The 17,855-nt window shown below is 41.5% G+C and overlaps 1 protein-coding gene across 1 annotated transcript in view; it reads right to left on the bottom strand.

Annotated features, from left to right (window-relative positions):
* ELK3 (ETS transcription factor ELK3) overlaps window positions 1-17,855 on the bottom strand; it is a 101,469-nt gene that overhangs the window by 45,997 nt on the left and 37,617 nt on the right. Inside the window, exon 2 of the mRNA XM_074226627.1 lies at window positions 6,024-6,232. Within this exon, the coding sequence (XP_074082728.1) occupies window positions 6,024-6,230 (207 nt within the window). The 5' untranslated portion in view covers window positions 6,231-6,232. The remainder of the gene's footprint in view (window positions 1-6,023; window positions 6,233-17,855) is intronic.

Genomic DNA, 17,855 nt, shown 5'->3' with positions numbered 1-17,855 from the left:
CTGTCCAAAACCTTGGGTGCAGTGAGAATAGAAATTCCTGAGAATCCTGGGTGGGGATCCATGACAGCCAGTGAGTAGTTAGTTACTTCAGTCTCTTGAATGAGGCCCAAGTCAGTCATCTGCCACAGAATTTTATGGTGAATAGCATTATTCCCTGATCACGATGCTGCCTTGGTCTTCCTTCCTTCACTGCTATCACAATAAATTGTGTTATTGGTTAAAAATTTATTTTTCAGAGTTAAATAATTACACTCAAGCCAGGCTTCATGACACAGGCACTCCATCAAAGGTATGTATTATTAATACTAACATTCTCCTGTCACAACTGCCCACTTAATTTTAAATGAATTAGCCAATTAAGTTAGGAAGGGAAGCTTTCTATTTTCCAGGAAAATGCACAGTCAGTGACTTTACCTTAACTGTTCTTCCTCACACCTCACTAATTAACTAAAAAATTGCTTCACAAAGTCTTTGCTTGGTGGAAATGAGTGATGATTTTGTTCTGAATACAACAAGAGCGGGCTTGTGTCCTACCTTTAACTCTTGCTGGAGAAACAATCAGCAAAACCTCTCAGTTGTAGCTTGGGCTTCACTTCTCACTGAAGAAAAGGAAAAACTTCAGCCCCAGATGCGAGGAAACACATTCCTCACCTTCCATTAGAGAGGCGGAAGACTAGGGGTACAGAATGTTGCACGTCTGATTAGGTAGAATCACTAAGGTTTTCCTTAATTACTTAATTGCCAGGGGAGAGGGGGATATATACATATACATATACATATACATATACATATACATATACATATACATATACATATACATATATATTAGAAAACAATTCTGATGTGAAAAAATGAAAGGGAGAGAGGGAGAGAGGAAAGAAGGGAGTGGTGAAAGAAGAAAGGAAGAAAAGAGGAAAGGGAAAAAGGGGAGGAAGGAGGAAGTGAGGAAGGAAGGAAGGAATATGGAAGGGAGGAAAGAAGGGAAGAAGGGAGGAAAGGAGGGAGGGAGAAGGAAAGAAAGACAAGAAAGGAAGGAGATAACTGAAGGGAGATGAAAGATGGGAGGGAGGAAGGAAGAAAAGGAGGAAGGAGGGAAGGAAGGAAAGTTGGGAAAGTAAAGGTGGAAGGACATAAGGAGGGAAGAAGGAAGGAAGGGAAGGTAGGAGAGATGAAGGAAGAGAGGATAGAAGCAAGAAAAGGAAGGAAGGGGAAAGGAGGGAAGGTAGGACAGAGGGAGGGAACAGGGGAAGGAGGGAAAGGAGAGAACAGGGGAGAGGAGGGAGGAAGGAAGAAGGGAGGGGAAAAAGGAAGGATGGAAAGAGGGAAGGGGAAAGAGTAAAAAGGGAAGGACAGAAGAAGGAAAGAAGGGAGGAAAAAGAAGGGAGAGAAGAAAGTAAGAAAGAGAGGACAGAAGGCAGGAAGGAGGGAAGAAGGGAGAAAATTGATACTCTGTTACACACACACATACATACATACAAACACATTGTCACACACACACACACACACACACACACACACACAGCATTCAATCTCCCATTGAGTTTAAGTTATGCATGGGTTTTCCTGAATGCTTGGAACACCTCTCTTCATCTCTATCCCCCCAAATCTCTCTTCACTGAAGAAGCAACACAAATATCATCTATTATACTGAGCCTTTCCTGATTCCCAACCATGAATTGCTTCCCTCTCTCCCATTCCTGTATTTATTTGTATTTATTCTTGTGTGTGTGTGTGTGTGTGTGTGTGTGTGTGTGTGTGTGTATCTTCTTACCAGAAAAGACTATTTCATTTTTGTCTCAGTATCCCCATTGGTGGCACAATATGTTGGTGGATAGAGTGATTCCATTTGCATGATTTCATAACGGCCTTTCCAGATTCCTTTTGTATTTTTCATCCTTGACAGCCTGACACTGAGAATCATACATAGAGTCCCAAGAGTCTCCTCCTCCGTACTGATGAATTATAATCAGAGAGAAGTCAAAACTCCAAGAAGGTACAGGGAAAACAGAAGTATGTGAGGAGGGCTTGCTGGACCTCAACCCAAACAGAAATAGCAATGGATGCCTCTGTGGAAAACCAGATTCCTATTTTCTAATCAGAAAGCAGCCTCTTTGCAAAGTACACCACCGACTGGCAGCATCACCATTTCAAAGTGGACGTTTCAATTACAGAATCATAAAATTTCAAAGAAGATAGCTCAGGGCCCAGCTAGGGCAACAGATCTCTGAATGAGAACTCCTCTTTCCATCATGCCTAACAAGTAATCTAGTCTTTGCATAAAGGCCTCCTGGGATCTCCTAAGACAGCCCTATCCACCTTTACCTAGTCTCACCATTAGAAAGCTTTTCTTAACAATGAGTTAAAATCTGCCTCTTTGACAACTTTAACCCACCACCCAGAGTGCCTGGTTTCGGCCACCAAGTCAAACGGCATGGACCCCAATCTCAATCCTCACAGTCTTGCAAAGTCCAGAAAACATTGCAAAACAACATGTAAGCTACCAAGATTCCACAAAACTTCTCAGAGCTATAGAAGAGTCTTTATAAGACAGTGGCCAATGAACATTAATTAAGCACTTATTATACAGTGTTAGGCAGCTAGGTGGCACAGTGGCTAGAGCACTGGTCTTGGAGTCAAGAGGACCTGAATTCAAATCTGCCCTCAGGTACTTGAAATTTACTGTGTGATCTTGGACAAGTCACTTCACCCGGATTGCCCCCTCCAGGGCCATCTCCAGTCATCCTGATCCATATCTGGCCAAGATGGTTCCAGAGGAGAAAGTGAGGCTGGTGACTTAGCACAGCCTCCCCTCACTCAAATCCAGTTCCCATGCTTGGAATGGAAATACCTCCCTGATGTCATGGTCTTCTTTGAGAATAAAAGGCAAACATCATCAACACCACTATACTGGGCTAAGTGTTGAGACTATAAAGGCAGGTAGAAGACAGTGCCCCATCCCAAGGAGCTCACAGTCAAGTACAGACAAGATATAGGCAGGATGAATGGCAGATGATCGATAAAGGAAGGTGCTAGCATTAATGGGGTGAAAGTAAGGTTTCTGGGAGAAGATGGGATTTTCACTGGGGCTTGGAGGCAATCAGGGAGGTCAGGAGGAGGAAATGGGGAAGGGGCTACTTCAAGCATGGAGCCCTTTGGAAAGAAGACAGAAAAGTCAACAGTCTCACTAGATGTCAGAGGAGGTGGCAGCAACTGAGGTCTAAGACTAGAAAGCTAGAATGGGGTCATGTTAGGAAGGGCTATCCAAGCCAAGCAGAGGATTTTTATATTTGATTCTGGGAGGTAAGAGGAAACCAATGGAATCTATCAAATAGCTATGATTTATGCTTTTGGAAGATCTTTTTTTTTGTTCTTGTTTTTAGGTTTTTGCAAGGCGAATGGGGTTAAGTGGCTTGCCCAAGGCCACACAGCTAGGTACTTGTTAAGTGTCTGAGACCGGATTTGAACCCAAGTACTCCTGACTTCAGGGCTGGTACTTTAGCCACTGCGCCACCTAGCCATCCCTGGAAGATCTTTATTGCCATAGTCAAGGCATCATGAAGAGGTGAGACTTTGCATTATGTGGGTGGCAATATAGAGGAGAGAGGGGCAAAAATGAGAGAGGCTAGGAAAATTAAAAAAAAAGATCTCTGGGCAGCTAGGTGGCACAGTGGATAGAGCACCAGCCCTAGAGTCAGGAGTACCTGGGTTCAAATCCGGTCTCAGACACTTAAGAATTACCTAGCTGTGTGGCCTTGGGCAAGCCACTTAACCCCATTTGCCTTGCAAAAAAAAAAAACCCTAAAAAAAAATAAAAACATAGAAAAAGATCTCTTATTCAGCCACTGTTAAAGATCTAGTAAATTTTGGAATTGTAAAACCATTTTTTTAAGAAACAAATATTAACTACATGAATGACTTTCCAATATGGACAACATCTCTGCCTCATAAACTGACTTTGAAAGACATGATGAGGAGCAGCTAGGTGGCACAGTGGATAGTGCATTGGTCCTGGAGTCAGGAGGACCTGAGTTCAAATGTGACCTCAGACACTTAATAGCTTGGGCAAGTCACTTAACCCCATTGCCTTGCCAAAAAAACCAACATAAACCCATAATGGATTGACTGAATTTGCAAACTACAGATGCGGAGCATCTGTAGCAATTCTTTCAAAAATGAGTCCAGACAGAGCGGCCTCCAATGGTTGCCGATGCCAGTCTTTGAGTAGGAGACTTCAAAACTGTGATGGGAAGGGAATAAGAATTTCTCTAGCTCCCACTGAGTGACAGACCCTGGGATAAATACTTTACAAATACATCATTTTATCAGCCTCCATCAGAGGTAAGCACTAGTAATAATGAACTGGAGGGCAGCTATGGTGATGAGTGGATAGAGCAACAGGCCTGGAGTCAAGAGCCTAGGAGTCCAAACCCAGCCTCAGGTAATTCCTAGCTTTGTGATCTCGGACAAGTCCCTTCACCCTGTTTGCCTCAGTTTCCTCATCTGTCAAATGAGCTAGACAAGGAAATGGTGTCTGGTGTCTCAGCCAAGAAAATCCCAAATGGAGTCACAAAGAGTCAAATCCAACAGAAACAACTGAACAGCAAATAATTAACTGACATTTATTTATGTGTTGTTTTCAAGTCTGCCAAAATCTTTAAGAAGATATACTATCTTATCTAAGCTGCCAATCTTTCTGTTCTGGAAACATATCCTCCACGCTGCTGCCAAAAATGGTTTCATATTATGCTAGGTAGCGCTGTGGATGGAACACTGGGCCCAAAGTCTGGAAAAGTCCTAGTTCAAACTTCACCTTAGATATTTAATAGCTCCGTGAACCAGGCCAAGTCACTTAGCAGCTGTCTGCCTCGGTTTACCCATTTGTAAAATAGAGATGATCATAATAAAACATACCTCCTATTGCTCTAGAGAGGAAAAAACATTATAACATTTGTTAAGTTTGTAAACTTTAAAGTGTGCTGTATTAATCTATATAAAATGGGTTATCATCATTATTTTTCTAAAGTCAAGCTCTTATTTCAGTCCCCTGCTCAAGAAGCTTCAGTGACTTCTTCTTGCCTCTAGGATCAAGCGCAGACCCTTCTACTTGCCATTTCTTTTTTTTTTGGGGGGGGCAAGGCAATCAGAGTGAAATGTTTTGTCCAGGGTCACAACTATTAAGTGTCTGAGGCTGGATTTGAATTTGGGCCTTCCTTAATCCAGGTCCCATTCTCTGTCCACTACATCATCTCGCTGCCTCCTGATTGACACCTTCTTATACATTAATTCCCTTTCCTTTCTGGCATACCCAGACACTCTGTACCATCTCCATGGTTTTAGTCCCAGATGCAGAATGCGTTCCATCCATCGTGTCTACCACTCAAAAGCTGCAGTTCCCTTCCCAAATCAATTCACATTTTACTTTCCAGATGCCCTGTCAATGCCTCCCCCTACCCCAAAGGTGACTTGGGGTGTGTGTGTGTGTGTGTGCGCGCGCAGTTTATCTATTTTATATATCTCTCTCTCCAGTACTTGGCACAGTGATTGGCGCTTCATGAATATTTGTTGACTGGGTGATTTCATGATAATTACCCACATATACGTTGTCTCCTCCTATAGAATACAGGCCCCTAGAGAGAAGGGACTTGTTCATTTTTGTCTTCATAATAGACCATCTGGCACAAAGTAGGTTCTTGCTAATTACTTGATAATTAGTGAATTGATTGAAAACTCCCTCTATCATTATGGACAAGGAGACCAGCAACTACCTGGTAATAGTGTTAGAGAACTTTCTGGAACACTTGGAGGTTAAGTGGCTTGCCCAGGAGATCACAACTAATATGTGTTACAGTCAGGACTCACTAACTCCCTTCAATCCTCTTCAGCAGGCTTCTTCTTCAATAACAGACTCAGGGGTATTTTACTGTCCCAATGCAGCTCAGAGCATTTTTGCCTCTTTCAACACCAAAAAAGTAGCCATATCCCGCCTCTGCCTGGGCTGGTCTCCGTTCAAGTCAAGGGTTTACCTTATCATAGTAGTACCGCAGGGCGCGGCTCAGCTTGTCGTAGTTCATATTTGTTTTGTTCTTGCGCAGTCCCCACAATTTGGCCACCTCTTCTGCCTTGAGGAGCTTGAATTCACCATCATTGGACGTCCAACAGATTAAGTGCTCATGCTTCTGGTCCAGGAGCAACTGCAACAGGAACTGCCACAGTGTGATTGCACTCTCCATACCTGGAGGGAGAGCAAGAAGGCAAAGGTCAGGGAGGGGGTCAGCCAGCACCTGTATCCCTTTCTTCAGCTCCAGTCAAGGGAATAGCAAATGCAACTCTTGCTAGGACTTCTCCTGGGAAAGACCAATGCAGGATTGTATTCTTTTTATTATTATTAATTGTAAATCTCAAGCTAGAAAGAGCAGGAACTAGTACATTGGAACTGAGATCAGGAAGACCTGAGTTCAAATTCAGCATCAAACAATAGCTATGTGATCCTAGTCATGTCACTTTAAATTGTATGCCTCGGTTTCCCCATCTGAGAAAACAGGGATTGCTATTAATCTCCCCCATGGAATTAACTTGTTATATATGTATATGTATTTGTATATACGTTTACAGACACCCCCCCACACACCACATAGACATCCATGCCTCCCCCACCCATCCACTACTACCACTTATTTCTTTTAACTACCCTTTCTCTCCCATCCTAATATTTGGTACAGAGTAGGTGCTTAATAAATGTTTATTGACTAAGTCTATTAATAAAAAACTTATTAAAATACCTACCATGTATAAGACACCGCACTAGTGGTTAAGGATAAAAGTAACCAAGAATGAATTGGTTAACGACTTGTGAAGGGGCAACGAAGTTGAAGACTTGGATCTGGAGTCAGGAAGACCCGAGTTCAAATCTTGTCTCACAAACTTACTAGTTATGTGACCCTGGGCAAATCACTTAATCTCTACCTCAGTTTCTTCCTCTATAAAATAGACATAGCAATAGAACCTTCCTCCCAGGTTCGGTGCAAGAATAAGAATGAGCCAGTAATTATAAATTGTTTTGTTAACATGAGAGTGCCAGTTATTATTATTATTATTGCCACTTAAAAAAATACAGAGGCTGCTGGGTGGTGCAGTTGATGGATCATTGACCCTGGAGTCAGAAGGACCAGAGTTCAAATTCAGCCTCAGGCACTTACTAACTGTGTGATCCTGGGCAAGTTGCTTCACTGTTTCCCTCGGTTTTCTCCTTTGTTAAGGAAGCTGGAGAAGGAAATGGTGAACCACTCCAGTGTCTCCGCCAAGTTCAAATTCAGTCTCAGACACTTGACACTTATTAGCTATGTGACCCTGGGGGGGGGGGAGGAAGAGAGAGAGAGAGAGAGAGAGAGAGAGAGAGAGAGAGAGAGAGAGAGAGGAGAGAGAGAATGGTGATGCTCTAGGTTCAAGAATTTAGAGTTGGAAGAGACCTTAGAGATGAATTTCAAAGACTTGTCATTGTTGTCATTGCTTCTAGCATGTTCAGAAGCCTCTCCTGATCCCTCATTAATTCTGATTCTGTTCATCTTTTCCAATTTCTCCTGTATAAATCTTACTTATATGTCACTCTCATGTTGCCTTCTCCATTAGACTATAAGCTCCTTGCAGGTAGGCTCTGTATTGAACTTAACACAGGGGGCTAGCAATGAACCAACTAACATTTAAGATCAAATATAAACTTCTTTTGGGGGGCATTTAAAGCTCACTTTTCCAGATGTCTATCCCTTATTCCCCTTCACTCATTCCTCCTTCCAGACAAATTGGCCAACGTGCTGTAATTGGTGATAAAGAGTATTGTCCCCATTGAACAGATGAAGAAACTGAGGCTAAGGCAGTCAAAGGGACTTTTAAAAAAATCTCACAACAACCCACAAGTAAATCAGCATTGGGGCCACAAAAGGAAAACAGCAATGAAATGGAAAACTTCTGGACCTCAGCTTCAGGTGCCCTGAGTTCCAATCCTACTCTGCTGTGAAGCCATGACCCATTCATTCAACATCTCTTCATCACCTGTAAAATTTCATTCAACCAACACCTTTGAAATGCCTGTTAAGTGCAAGCTGTTGAGAGGCAGTATGGGGTGGTGGATAGAGAGAATCCGAGTCAGGCGAGGCCCGAGTCTCACTGGTCATACCGACCTGAGGTCATTCTATAGGACAGAGGCGTTCAACCTTTTTTAGGTCTTGGACCCCTTTGGCAGCTGGGTGAAGCCAACAACCCCTTTCTCAAAATATATGTTAATAAAGGAAACATTATAATACCGTTAGCCAATATTTTGGGAAACAAATTTATGGGCCCCGGGGTAGGAAGCCCTGCTCTGAGACTGTCAACTGGAGAGCAGTTGCCAGTGTTCGTTGTAGAAAGGAATGAATTTGGTGGAAATTCCTGATATCAATAACATCACAGGTAAGTTCAGTAACGCCTACAGCATCAGCTTCCCTGGTGTGACTTGAGGATACTAGATCTACAGTTGGAAGTGACTTATCTAGTCCAACTCCTTCATTTTACACTTGGGGAAACTGAGGCCCAAGGTGGTTAAAAATGACCTATAGGATTTTAGCTTTAGAATTAGAAAGCACCTCAGAGGCCATCTAATCTACCTCCCTTCATTTTACAGATGGGGAAACTGAGGATCTGAGAGGTTAGTGTGTATTATTAAGTTATAAAGGTGATAAATGAAAGGGCTGACATTTGAACCCATGGAGCCCTCTCTACTATGTTACCAGTGAGATAAAAGGCTTCATGAACCTTTTTTTTTAAAAAGACTAGATATGTGTTAGGGAATAATTAGCCATATGGTCTTAGTATTAACCAGTGTCACATCACTCACGTTATTTGTGTTCCCAGCCCATATTGAGAAGAAACAAGGGACAGAGCAGATAGCAGTGACGTGTGGGCTAGGACTTAACAGAGCTGCTCTAAGATCCCAGAAGAACCTTCTGCCCGTCACGTCACGTCAACCCCTCCCCATTGCTACCCAGCATCTACCCACACCTAGAAGCCACAGTCCTAGACTGGCACCTGGATTCGATGACTCATAATCGCTACCATCCTCTCCCACCTGGGATGACTCACTGTCTCTGGCTTCTTCTTTCTAAGGCAGGTTATGGCCCATGAATTGCTAGAGTCATTTTTTCCTTTTCTTGAGATTACATAATCCGTTCCTTTACTCAGAATCTACCTATGGGAGCCTCTGATGATCCTCCAATCCCATGTTTCTTCACTGCCCAAGATCCCTCTGACACATTTGTCATATAAGCCTGGCCATGTATTGACTGAATCATAGAGGTACTGAGACATCTGGTCAGGGAGGCAGGGGATCCCTGTTTTGATGCTGTGTGACCCAAAATAAATCACTTTAATTTCCCTCAATCTCATTTTCTTAATCTGTAAATTAAGGGTAATGTTAATTCTAATGCCTATCTCTTAAGGCTATTATGAAAAAAAAGAAATGAGATAAGGGCAAAGGTTTTGAGGTTCTTTTGGGGGGTTGGGGGTTTGGTTTTTTTTGAGACAATCACGGTTAAGTGACTTGCTGTGGGTCACACAACTAATAAGTGTCTGGGGTCAAATTTGAACTCAGGTCCCCATGACTTCAAGGTGATGTTCTATGGACCGTGCCATCTAGCTTCCCTGGTCAAAAACTTTTAAATCTTTATAGAAATGCCCATTATCGTTACTTCCCTGTGAATTTACAAAAAGAGTTAAGGAAATCCAATGACTTTCCCTCCTTTAATCTGACACAGAACAGAACTAAAATATTTGTAGCAATGTGGCATTATAGAGAGATTGATGGGTACAGACTCTGAGAGTATTTTCTAATCTTCCCCTGCTACCTGCCACCCTTATGACTTCTCTGAGTCCCAATTTCTTCACCTATAAAATAAGGGGCTAAGAATCAATAGTCTCCATGGTCCATGCTTCCTCTGACCTCTGCTTCTATGTTCTCATGGATCATAGATTTAGAGCTGCACAAGATTTTTTGGTAAAAATCTGAAATATAATATTTTTTGTAGAATGTAAAAAAAAGTGAAAAAATTTAAAATGTAAAATTTTCATGGTAAAATATAAAATAAGTTTGTAAAAATTTAAAATGCCAAATTTTATATGTAAAATGAAAAAGTTTGTAAAAATTGAAAATTGTATTTGTAAGTGTTAAACATTTTAAATGTAATTTTATAAAAATTGAAAATGCAAATTTTTTATAAAGTATACAAAATTTGTTAAAATTTCTTTGTAAAATGTAAACAATTTTTAAAAAATTTAAAATACAAAATTTTCTTTGTAAAATTTAAAAAAATTTTTATAAGAATTTAAGAAGCGAAATTTTATTTGTGCTGTATAAAAAAATGTAAAAATTTTCATTTTCATTTGTAGTGTCAAAAATTATAAAAATTTTAATATAAAATTATTGTAAAATATAAAATAATTTTATAAGAATTTAAAATGCAAAATTTTATTTGTAAAATACACAATTTTTAAAAAAAATTTAAATGTAAAATTCTCTTTGTACAATGTAAACGATTTAAAAATTAAAATGCAAAATTTTATTTGTATAATATAAAGTTTTTAAAAAATTTTTAAATGTAAAATTTTCTTTATACATGTAGTTTTTGTAAAAATTTAAAATGAAAAATTTTATTTGTAAATTGTAAATAATTTTTGTAAAAATATGAAATTCAGTTTATAGAGAAGGAATCTGAAACCCAGAAGGATTAAGTAATTTGCCCAGGGTCACAAAGAGAATAAAAGGCAGAAGCAGCATTTGAGCCCAGGTCTTTGAACCCTGGAGAAAACATATTTCCACTATGTCATGCTACCTCACTTAGTTTAAAAGTAGTTTTGAGTAAAAATAAAAACGTTGTGTCAAGGGAAGAAATAAATCTGCTTCTCATCCATTATTATCCATAGCAGACCCGACTGTTATCAAAATAGTTTTCCAAGGTTTACCAGGTAATCTGAGATATTTAGGGCAGACTCAAATGGATTTGGCCCAACAAGTCTCCGGCTCCTGGAAAATGTTTCTCTGGTGTCCTTATTCTCTGGTGTTGGTGACCTAGACTTTGCTATTGTAGACTGAGAGTAAATAATTCAATATGTTGAACCTGGGGCCTTTTTGCTGGGGTCATCAGTTATCCGCAAGCCTCTTTTTCTGCTCAGCCTCTCTCCAGACTATCACGCACCTCAAGTGAGATGTGGGTCAGTGATAGGAACTGGAGAGAAAGGGATATAAAAGGAAATATATTTGAAACAAGAGCCCAATGGGTACCTTTAACATCAACCTAACTGAAAACTATACCCATTTACGGGGGAGCGTGTAAAGTATAGGAGCAGCTAGAGTCAGGAGGACCTGAGTTCAAATTCAACCACAGGCACTTACTAGCTATGTGACCCTGGGCAAGTCATTTCATCCTGTTTGCCTCACTTTCCTCATCTCTAAAATGTGCTGGAGAGGGAAATGGCAAACCATTCCAGTGTCTTTTGCCAAGAAAACCCTGAACGGGGTCAAAAAGAATGAGACACAACTAAACGATAACAAGGCTCAGCAAGAGAGCAAACAGCAAATGACCAAGAGGCAACAAGACGGTGGAAAAACAGAATGATCTGGTTCACTTAATTTACCTCCGAGGTCCAGGACCTGTGATCCCCCAGCAGTTACTGAGGGCTCACTGCCCACCAAAGCCATTCACTACAGGCTAGCGGAGCACATTCACTAATGTTTCCAAGGAAAGCTCTAAATTCTCTTCTTTGTGATGGAGCAGCCACCTATGCTCCTCACACCTGGATTTGGAGACAAGAGGGCTCAGAGCCTGTCTCCAACACTCCCTGTGACTTTGGGCAAGTCACTTCCCATCTCTGGTCCTGGGTTTGTTTCCTCATCTGTAACATGAGGGCAGTGGATTAGAGGGTCTCCAGGGTCTCTTTCAGTTGGAAATCTGTAATCCTCTGAGCCACTCTTCTGCAGCTAGCTGAGCAAGCGAACTCTGAATTTACCTCTCTGGGCCTCAGTCTCTTTACCTGTAAAATGAGCAGGTGAGCCTGCCAGAGATTCTTTTTCTGGAGCCCGTAAACTTTTTTTAAATTATTAAATATTTTGATAACTGTATTTCAATATAACTATTATCCGTTATAATCTCATGACTTTCCTGCTTTTAAAAAATATAATTCTTAGGATTCCCTAGACGGCTATGGTGCCGGGCCTCACAAACTGGGCTCCCTGGGCTGAGAAGGCCTTCCCAGGACCCCAGCCCTGGACTTGGACAGACATGCAACACTCACTATGGGCTGAGGTCTCTGTGGGGTGCTGGGGACCCAAGCAGGCCCTGCCCTCAGGGAGCTGACGTTTGAACAGGGGAATGTAGATGGAAGGGGGTCCCGGGGGGGAGGAAGTGGCTTCTTGGATCTACCTATTCTGGACTCACAGCAGGCAGGACTGTCCTGTCTGGCATCTGCCAAGGTCCAAAGGGCCTGCACCTCCACTTCGGGTCTGGTAGTCAGAGCTTTCTCTCCCTCCCCCCCTTCCTCCTTCTCTTTCTCTCTCTCTCTCTCTCTCTCTCTAGCCCTATCTCCTTTCTCTCTGTCTGTCTCTGTCTGTCTCTGTCTCTCTGTCTGTCTCTGTCTCTCTGTCGGTCTCTGTCTCTCTCTGTCTGTCTCTCTGTCTCTGTCTGTCTCTCTGTCTGTCTCTCTGTCTCTCTCCCTCTCCTCCCCTCCTCTGTATTTCTCTTCCACATACACACCTTTCCTCTCTCTCCTATCCTTCTCTGTCTCTCTCTCTATGTGTGTGTCTGTGTCTCTCTCTGTCTTTGTCTCTGTCCCTCTATGAGTATTCCTTTGTCTCTGTCTCTCCCTCCTCTTCTCTTTTCTGTGTATTTCTCTTCCAAATGACACCCCTTCCCTTTCTCTCTGTTTTCTGTGTCTTTATCTCTGTCTCTCTAGCTCTGTATCTGTGTTTCTCTCTGTCTCTGTGTGTCTCTGTTTCTCTGTCTCTCTGTGTCTTTATCTCTCTCTGTCTCTTTCTGTCTTTCTCCCTCCTCCTCTCCTTTGGGCTTTTCTCTTCCACCTCCACGCACCTTGCCTCTCTCTCCCTTCCCTCCCCATCTGTCTCCCCATCTCCCTCCCGCTCTTCCCCCCTCCACTGGAAGGAGAAGAGACCAGAGAACTGGCCAGAGCAGCGGGGCAGCAGGAGCCAGGGAGGGTCTGCAGGTAGCTGCCCAAGGCTGGCCTTCTGTCTCGGGCCTGTGCTGTGCTGCGCTTGCCACAAGATGGCACAAGGCAGCTTACTCTGGAGGGAGGGAGGGCCTGACTGTGCCAGTCTCTCCTCTAGACTCATGGGCTCGGCTTCTCCTCGTCATGGAACCAGTTCCAAATCCAAACAGAAGATCACATTTACAGCAGGAAGGGATCTGGGAGGTCATCGAGTCCAATCCCTTCATTTTACAGATGAGGAAACTGAGTCACTCAGGGAATAAGGATTAGAGCTGGAATTGGGACGACATCCTCCTAAGCTTTCCATCTGACCCACTGCCTCCTTTTCCCCGCCTTTTATTTGACTATTAGTAACAGAGATGCAACAGGGCAGTAGAAACGGTGTTGGGTCAGACCTAGGTTCAAATAGTGTCCAGGACACCTTCCATTTCTATGACCTTAGGCAAATCACTTTCCTCTCAGGACCTCAGTTTACTCAAAATAATTAAGGAACTTGGCTTATATAACCCTTTAATACTATCGATCGAATTTAAGTATTTGATTTAATACTTTTGGTCCTCCATTTCCTCATTTATAAAATGATGGTCTTTGGAGCCCAGCTCTAAATTTATTTGTCTCATCATAGAAAAACATATAGAACCTAGTTCTTCAGTCAAAGAAACCAGGTTCAAACCTCATCTCCCCTGTGTGACTTAGACAAGGTGGTCGTCCCTCAATCTTCTCATCTGTAAAATGGGGAAGGGAACTAGATGGACCTCTGAAGTCCCTTCCAGCTCTCTTCACTCATTTAGAGCTGAATGGAGCTTTAGAACGGACATCTAGTCCATTTTTTACAGCTGGGAAAACAGAGGCACAAAGAAGGGGAAATAGTTTGCCCAAATTCATATTCTATCGTTAACTTTTCTCTCTGTTCTATGTGTCCACATCAATATATAATATTTAAAACATGCATATGTGTATCTATTGGCTCTCTTATTAAAATATCAGACTAAGGAATCTTTCATTCACTACATTTGTAATCCCCAGCCCTTAACACAAAGACTGACCCTCACAGACTTGAATAATGCTTGTGGACTTTGTGATTTGCTCTTATAAAAAAGTGACACCCATAGCAGAAGATAACTCTCTTTGCTTAAGATTTTGTTCTGCAAAAATGAATGAAGTTAGTAAATTTAGAGCACTAGTGAATAAAGAAGGGAAGGAAAAAACCAATATTTTTCTTCTTTAGTTTTCCAAACTACAAAGGAAGTTCATGATGGGTCCCTGTGAAGTATTTATTTTGTTTGTTAAAATCAACAGCTTAATTTCTCATGCCATCTTATCACTAGGAATATGGAACTGATTCTCTATATTTCCTGTCATAAACTTGGAAATCAGACAATGGCTCTGGTGAAACAGAAATCTACCACAAAATTCCCCACAATCATATCAAAGTGCAATGAATCACAAAACATTTATTTAGTGGCAAGGTGCAGGAGAAAATTAGACATCAGTGTGAGAAAAAAGTTACCTAATTGAAAAAAAAAGAAGAAACATCTAAGGAAAAAGCAAAACTGCCTGCTGTGTAATTTATTATAAGACTCAAGAGTGGACCCAAAGAAGAGATGAGAGGACATAGCTCTCTCCCTTCTTTGCAGAGGTGGGAGTCTATGGGTGTGTAATATTGCATATATTATGGGGCTCCAATGATGTGTTGGTTTTGAAGTGACTTTCTTTTTACAAAAGACAGTTTGCTGGGAATGAAGATATTTGGAAAAGAAGGTAGTGTAAAACTTTAAAAAAAATCAATAAAAATAAGAAGGAAGGAAAGGAAGAAGAGAGAAATGAAGGAGAAAGAGAAAATAGAAAGAAGGAAAGTGAGAAAGAGGAAGGAAGGAAAGAGGAAAAGAAGAAAATGGAAGAAGGAAGGAAGGGAGGAAGACTAGGAGAGAGGGAGAAAACTACAAAAGGAGAGAGGGAGGAAAGAGCATTTTAGCAACTCAAAGAAGCCCAAGGGGTCTGTATTTGAAGCTGGGAATGACCTTCAGAGTAATCCAGTCCAGGCCTTCATTTTGCAGATGGGGAGACCATCTGGAGAGCCAGAGGGTGAACCAGTCTAGCCCCAAATCCCTCAAACAATAAACCACAGATCTGGGTTTCAATCTCTGCCACACACTCTCCTTCCAGACCCCTAACCCATGCTACCAGTCCACACCTCATGCTGTCTCTCTTCCAATCATGATAATCTAGAATGAGCCAGAAACACTTAAGTCTTTTGAAAGGGACTTCAATAACTCAAAAGTGAGTATTTCCCAAAAGCTGGTGATGAAACATTTTTTTAGGTTTACCAAAGCAAAAAATTCCCATATACTAAAATCAAAGTTGTCGAATCTTCTTTTGCTGCTGTTGTTTTAAATTATTCCTTTGGTGGAGGAAGACTACACAAAACCATTTTCAAAACAGGTTGTAATCACTGTCCCTGATTACACCCCTCAACACTGCCCATCTGAGATGCTTATACTCATAACTGTTCCTGTTCTTTCTTTCCCAACTATTTAGAGGTTCTGATATAGTTCCCGCATTTAAAAAACAAAGTGATTTTTTGAGAAATGCCCCAGTACTATGGAAAGGACTAAGATTCTCTATGTGAATACAGCCTCCATCCCCTTCTGGCTAGGTGGTACAGGGCAGGGCGGCTCTTCTTGCCAGGTCTCAGTTTCCTTCTTTATGAAATGAGAAGGCTGAGTCAAACTAACATTCTGTTTAAAAGAAAAACTGAAAATGGCTAAGTTAATCAGGATTCGTTGTGCTTAAGAAACACACACACAAACACAAAATTCCTCCAAGTCCAGGGCCCAACTAGGCTAAAAGGAACAAGAAGAATGATGAGTCTCTGGGGTGAAATATCAATAACTTCTTGAATAATACCATACTTTTTCAATTATAAGCCTAAACGAACTGTCTTTCTTTTTGAAAATCTTTATTTTCTCCCTGAGCATTTGAAAAGAATTCACTGGAATCAGGGGTAAATTTTATGACCTCAAGGTTTTGTGGGGTGGGGGGAAGGAATAAAGGAATACGTTCGTATTAGACTGTAATGTCTCTTGGGGCTCGTCCAACATGGAGATCTGGTGTTCTCCCCTGAGAGAATGTAAGCTCCTTGAGGGCAAGTGTTGCTTCAGTGTTTGGTGAATAAATGCTCCGTGATTCCTTGCCAGGGTCATCCTGTCCCTAAACTAGACCAATAGGGATCACAGCCTTAGACCAAGGGTTCTTCATGGCTAATATACCATTTTGATGACTTTATTTCTACATAATTACTTTTCATTGTAATCCAATGTATTTTATATTATTCATTTTTAAAAATGATTTAAATATAAAACAGGAGTCCAAGGTTCCACCAAAGTGCCAAAAGGAGTCCAGATCATAGGAAAGTTCAAAACTCCTGCTTCGAGACCAGAAGGGTCCTTTAGTTGTCGATCAGTGATTTCAGTCATGTCCAACTCTTTAAGACCCTGTTTGAGCATTTTCTTAACAAAGACACTAGAATGGTTTGTCATTTTCTTCTCCAATTCATTTTATTTTATTTTATTTTTAGGGTTTTTTTTCCCCAATTCACTTTAGAGATGGGGAAACTGAGGCAAGCAGGATCATGTGATTTGCTCAAGACAGTCAAGAAGTGTCTGAGATCAAATTTGAACTCATGACTCCAAACCTGGTGCTTTATACACCAGGGGGCCACCACGTTGTCCCTGAAGGACCAAGGTCATCAAGTCAAATTTCTTTATTTTTCAGGTGTGGAAATGAAGGGCCCTTAGTGGTTTAGAATCCTTAAGGATCATCTAGTCCAACCTCATTTTGCTAAGAGAAAACTGAGACCCAGAGGAATGAGGAGACCCTAGAGATCATCCAGTCCAAGTCTCTCATTTTACAGTTGAGGCAACTGAGGCACAGAGTGGTGAGGCCATTTGGCAAAAATCATCCAGTGAATTAGGAGCACTGGGATTTTAAGCCATCTTGGACCCCAGAGACAGTGTTCTTTCTGGACTATACCTAGGCTGTCTCCAGTCTATTCCTCCCCTCTCCAAATACACCCACATCTGGAGACCAGGCAGGCAGTGGGGATCAAGGGACTCTGCTAGTTTGCTCATCGCCTGGAATAATGGCAAAAGGAAATTCTCCCACCTTGAGATCTGGCTTTTAGCTTCCCCTGTGGCAGATCTCTTGTTTGTTCTCCCTCACCTCTAGAGAGCCTCAGACAAGAAAGGCCTGCCTTCACTTTTCCTCCTTGGACAAAGTCCCTGGACCTCAGGTCAGAAGGACCTGGATTCAAATTCCATCTTGGACGCTTACTGGATGTTTGCTACTCTGAGCAAGTCCTTTAACCTCTATTGTCTTCCAAACCAGATAATGTGATGTTATACTTCATCCAAAAACGGGATTATCTTCCCAAGACAATCTATTTCCAAGTATATAAAATACCTGTCAACATAAATCTCTATAAATTTGTTATTATTGTCGTGCTTGTTTTTATTTGCCCTAATTATCTGGCCTTCTCTTAGAGTACTTAATTGAGACCATGTTGCTTTTTTTTTTTTTAATGTATTTCTCTTCTTTTCAATGAACAAAAACCT

This window comes from Macrotis lagotis, chromosome 2 (assembly GCF_037893015.1).
Source record: "Macrotis lagotis isolate mMagLag1 chromosome 2, bilby.v1.9.chrom.fasta, whole genome shotgun sequence".
NCBI lineage: Eukaryota > Metazoa > Chordata > Mammalia > Peramelemorphia > Peramelidae > Macrotis > Macrotis lagotis.
This window is presented reverse-complemented; position numbering and strand designations above follow the sequence as displayed.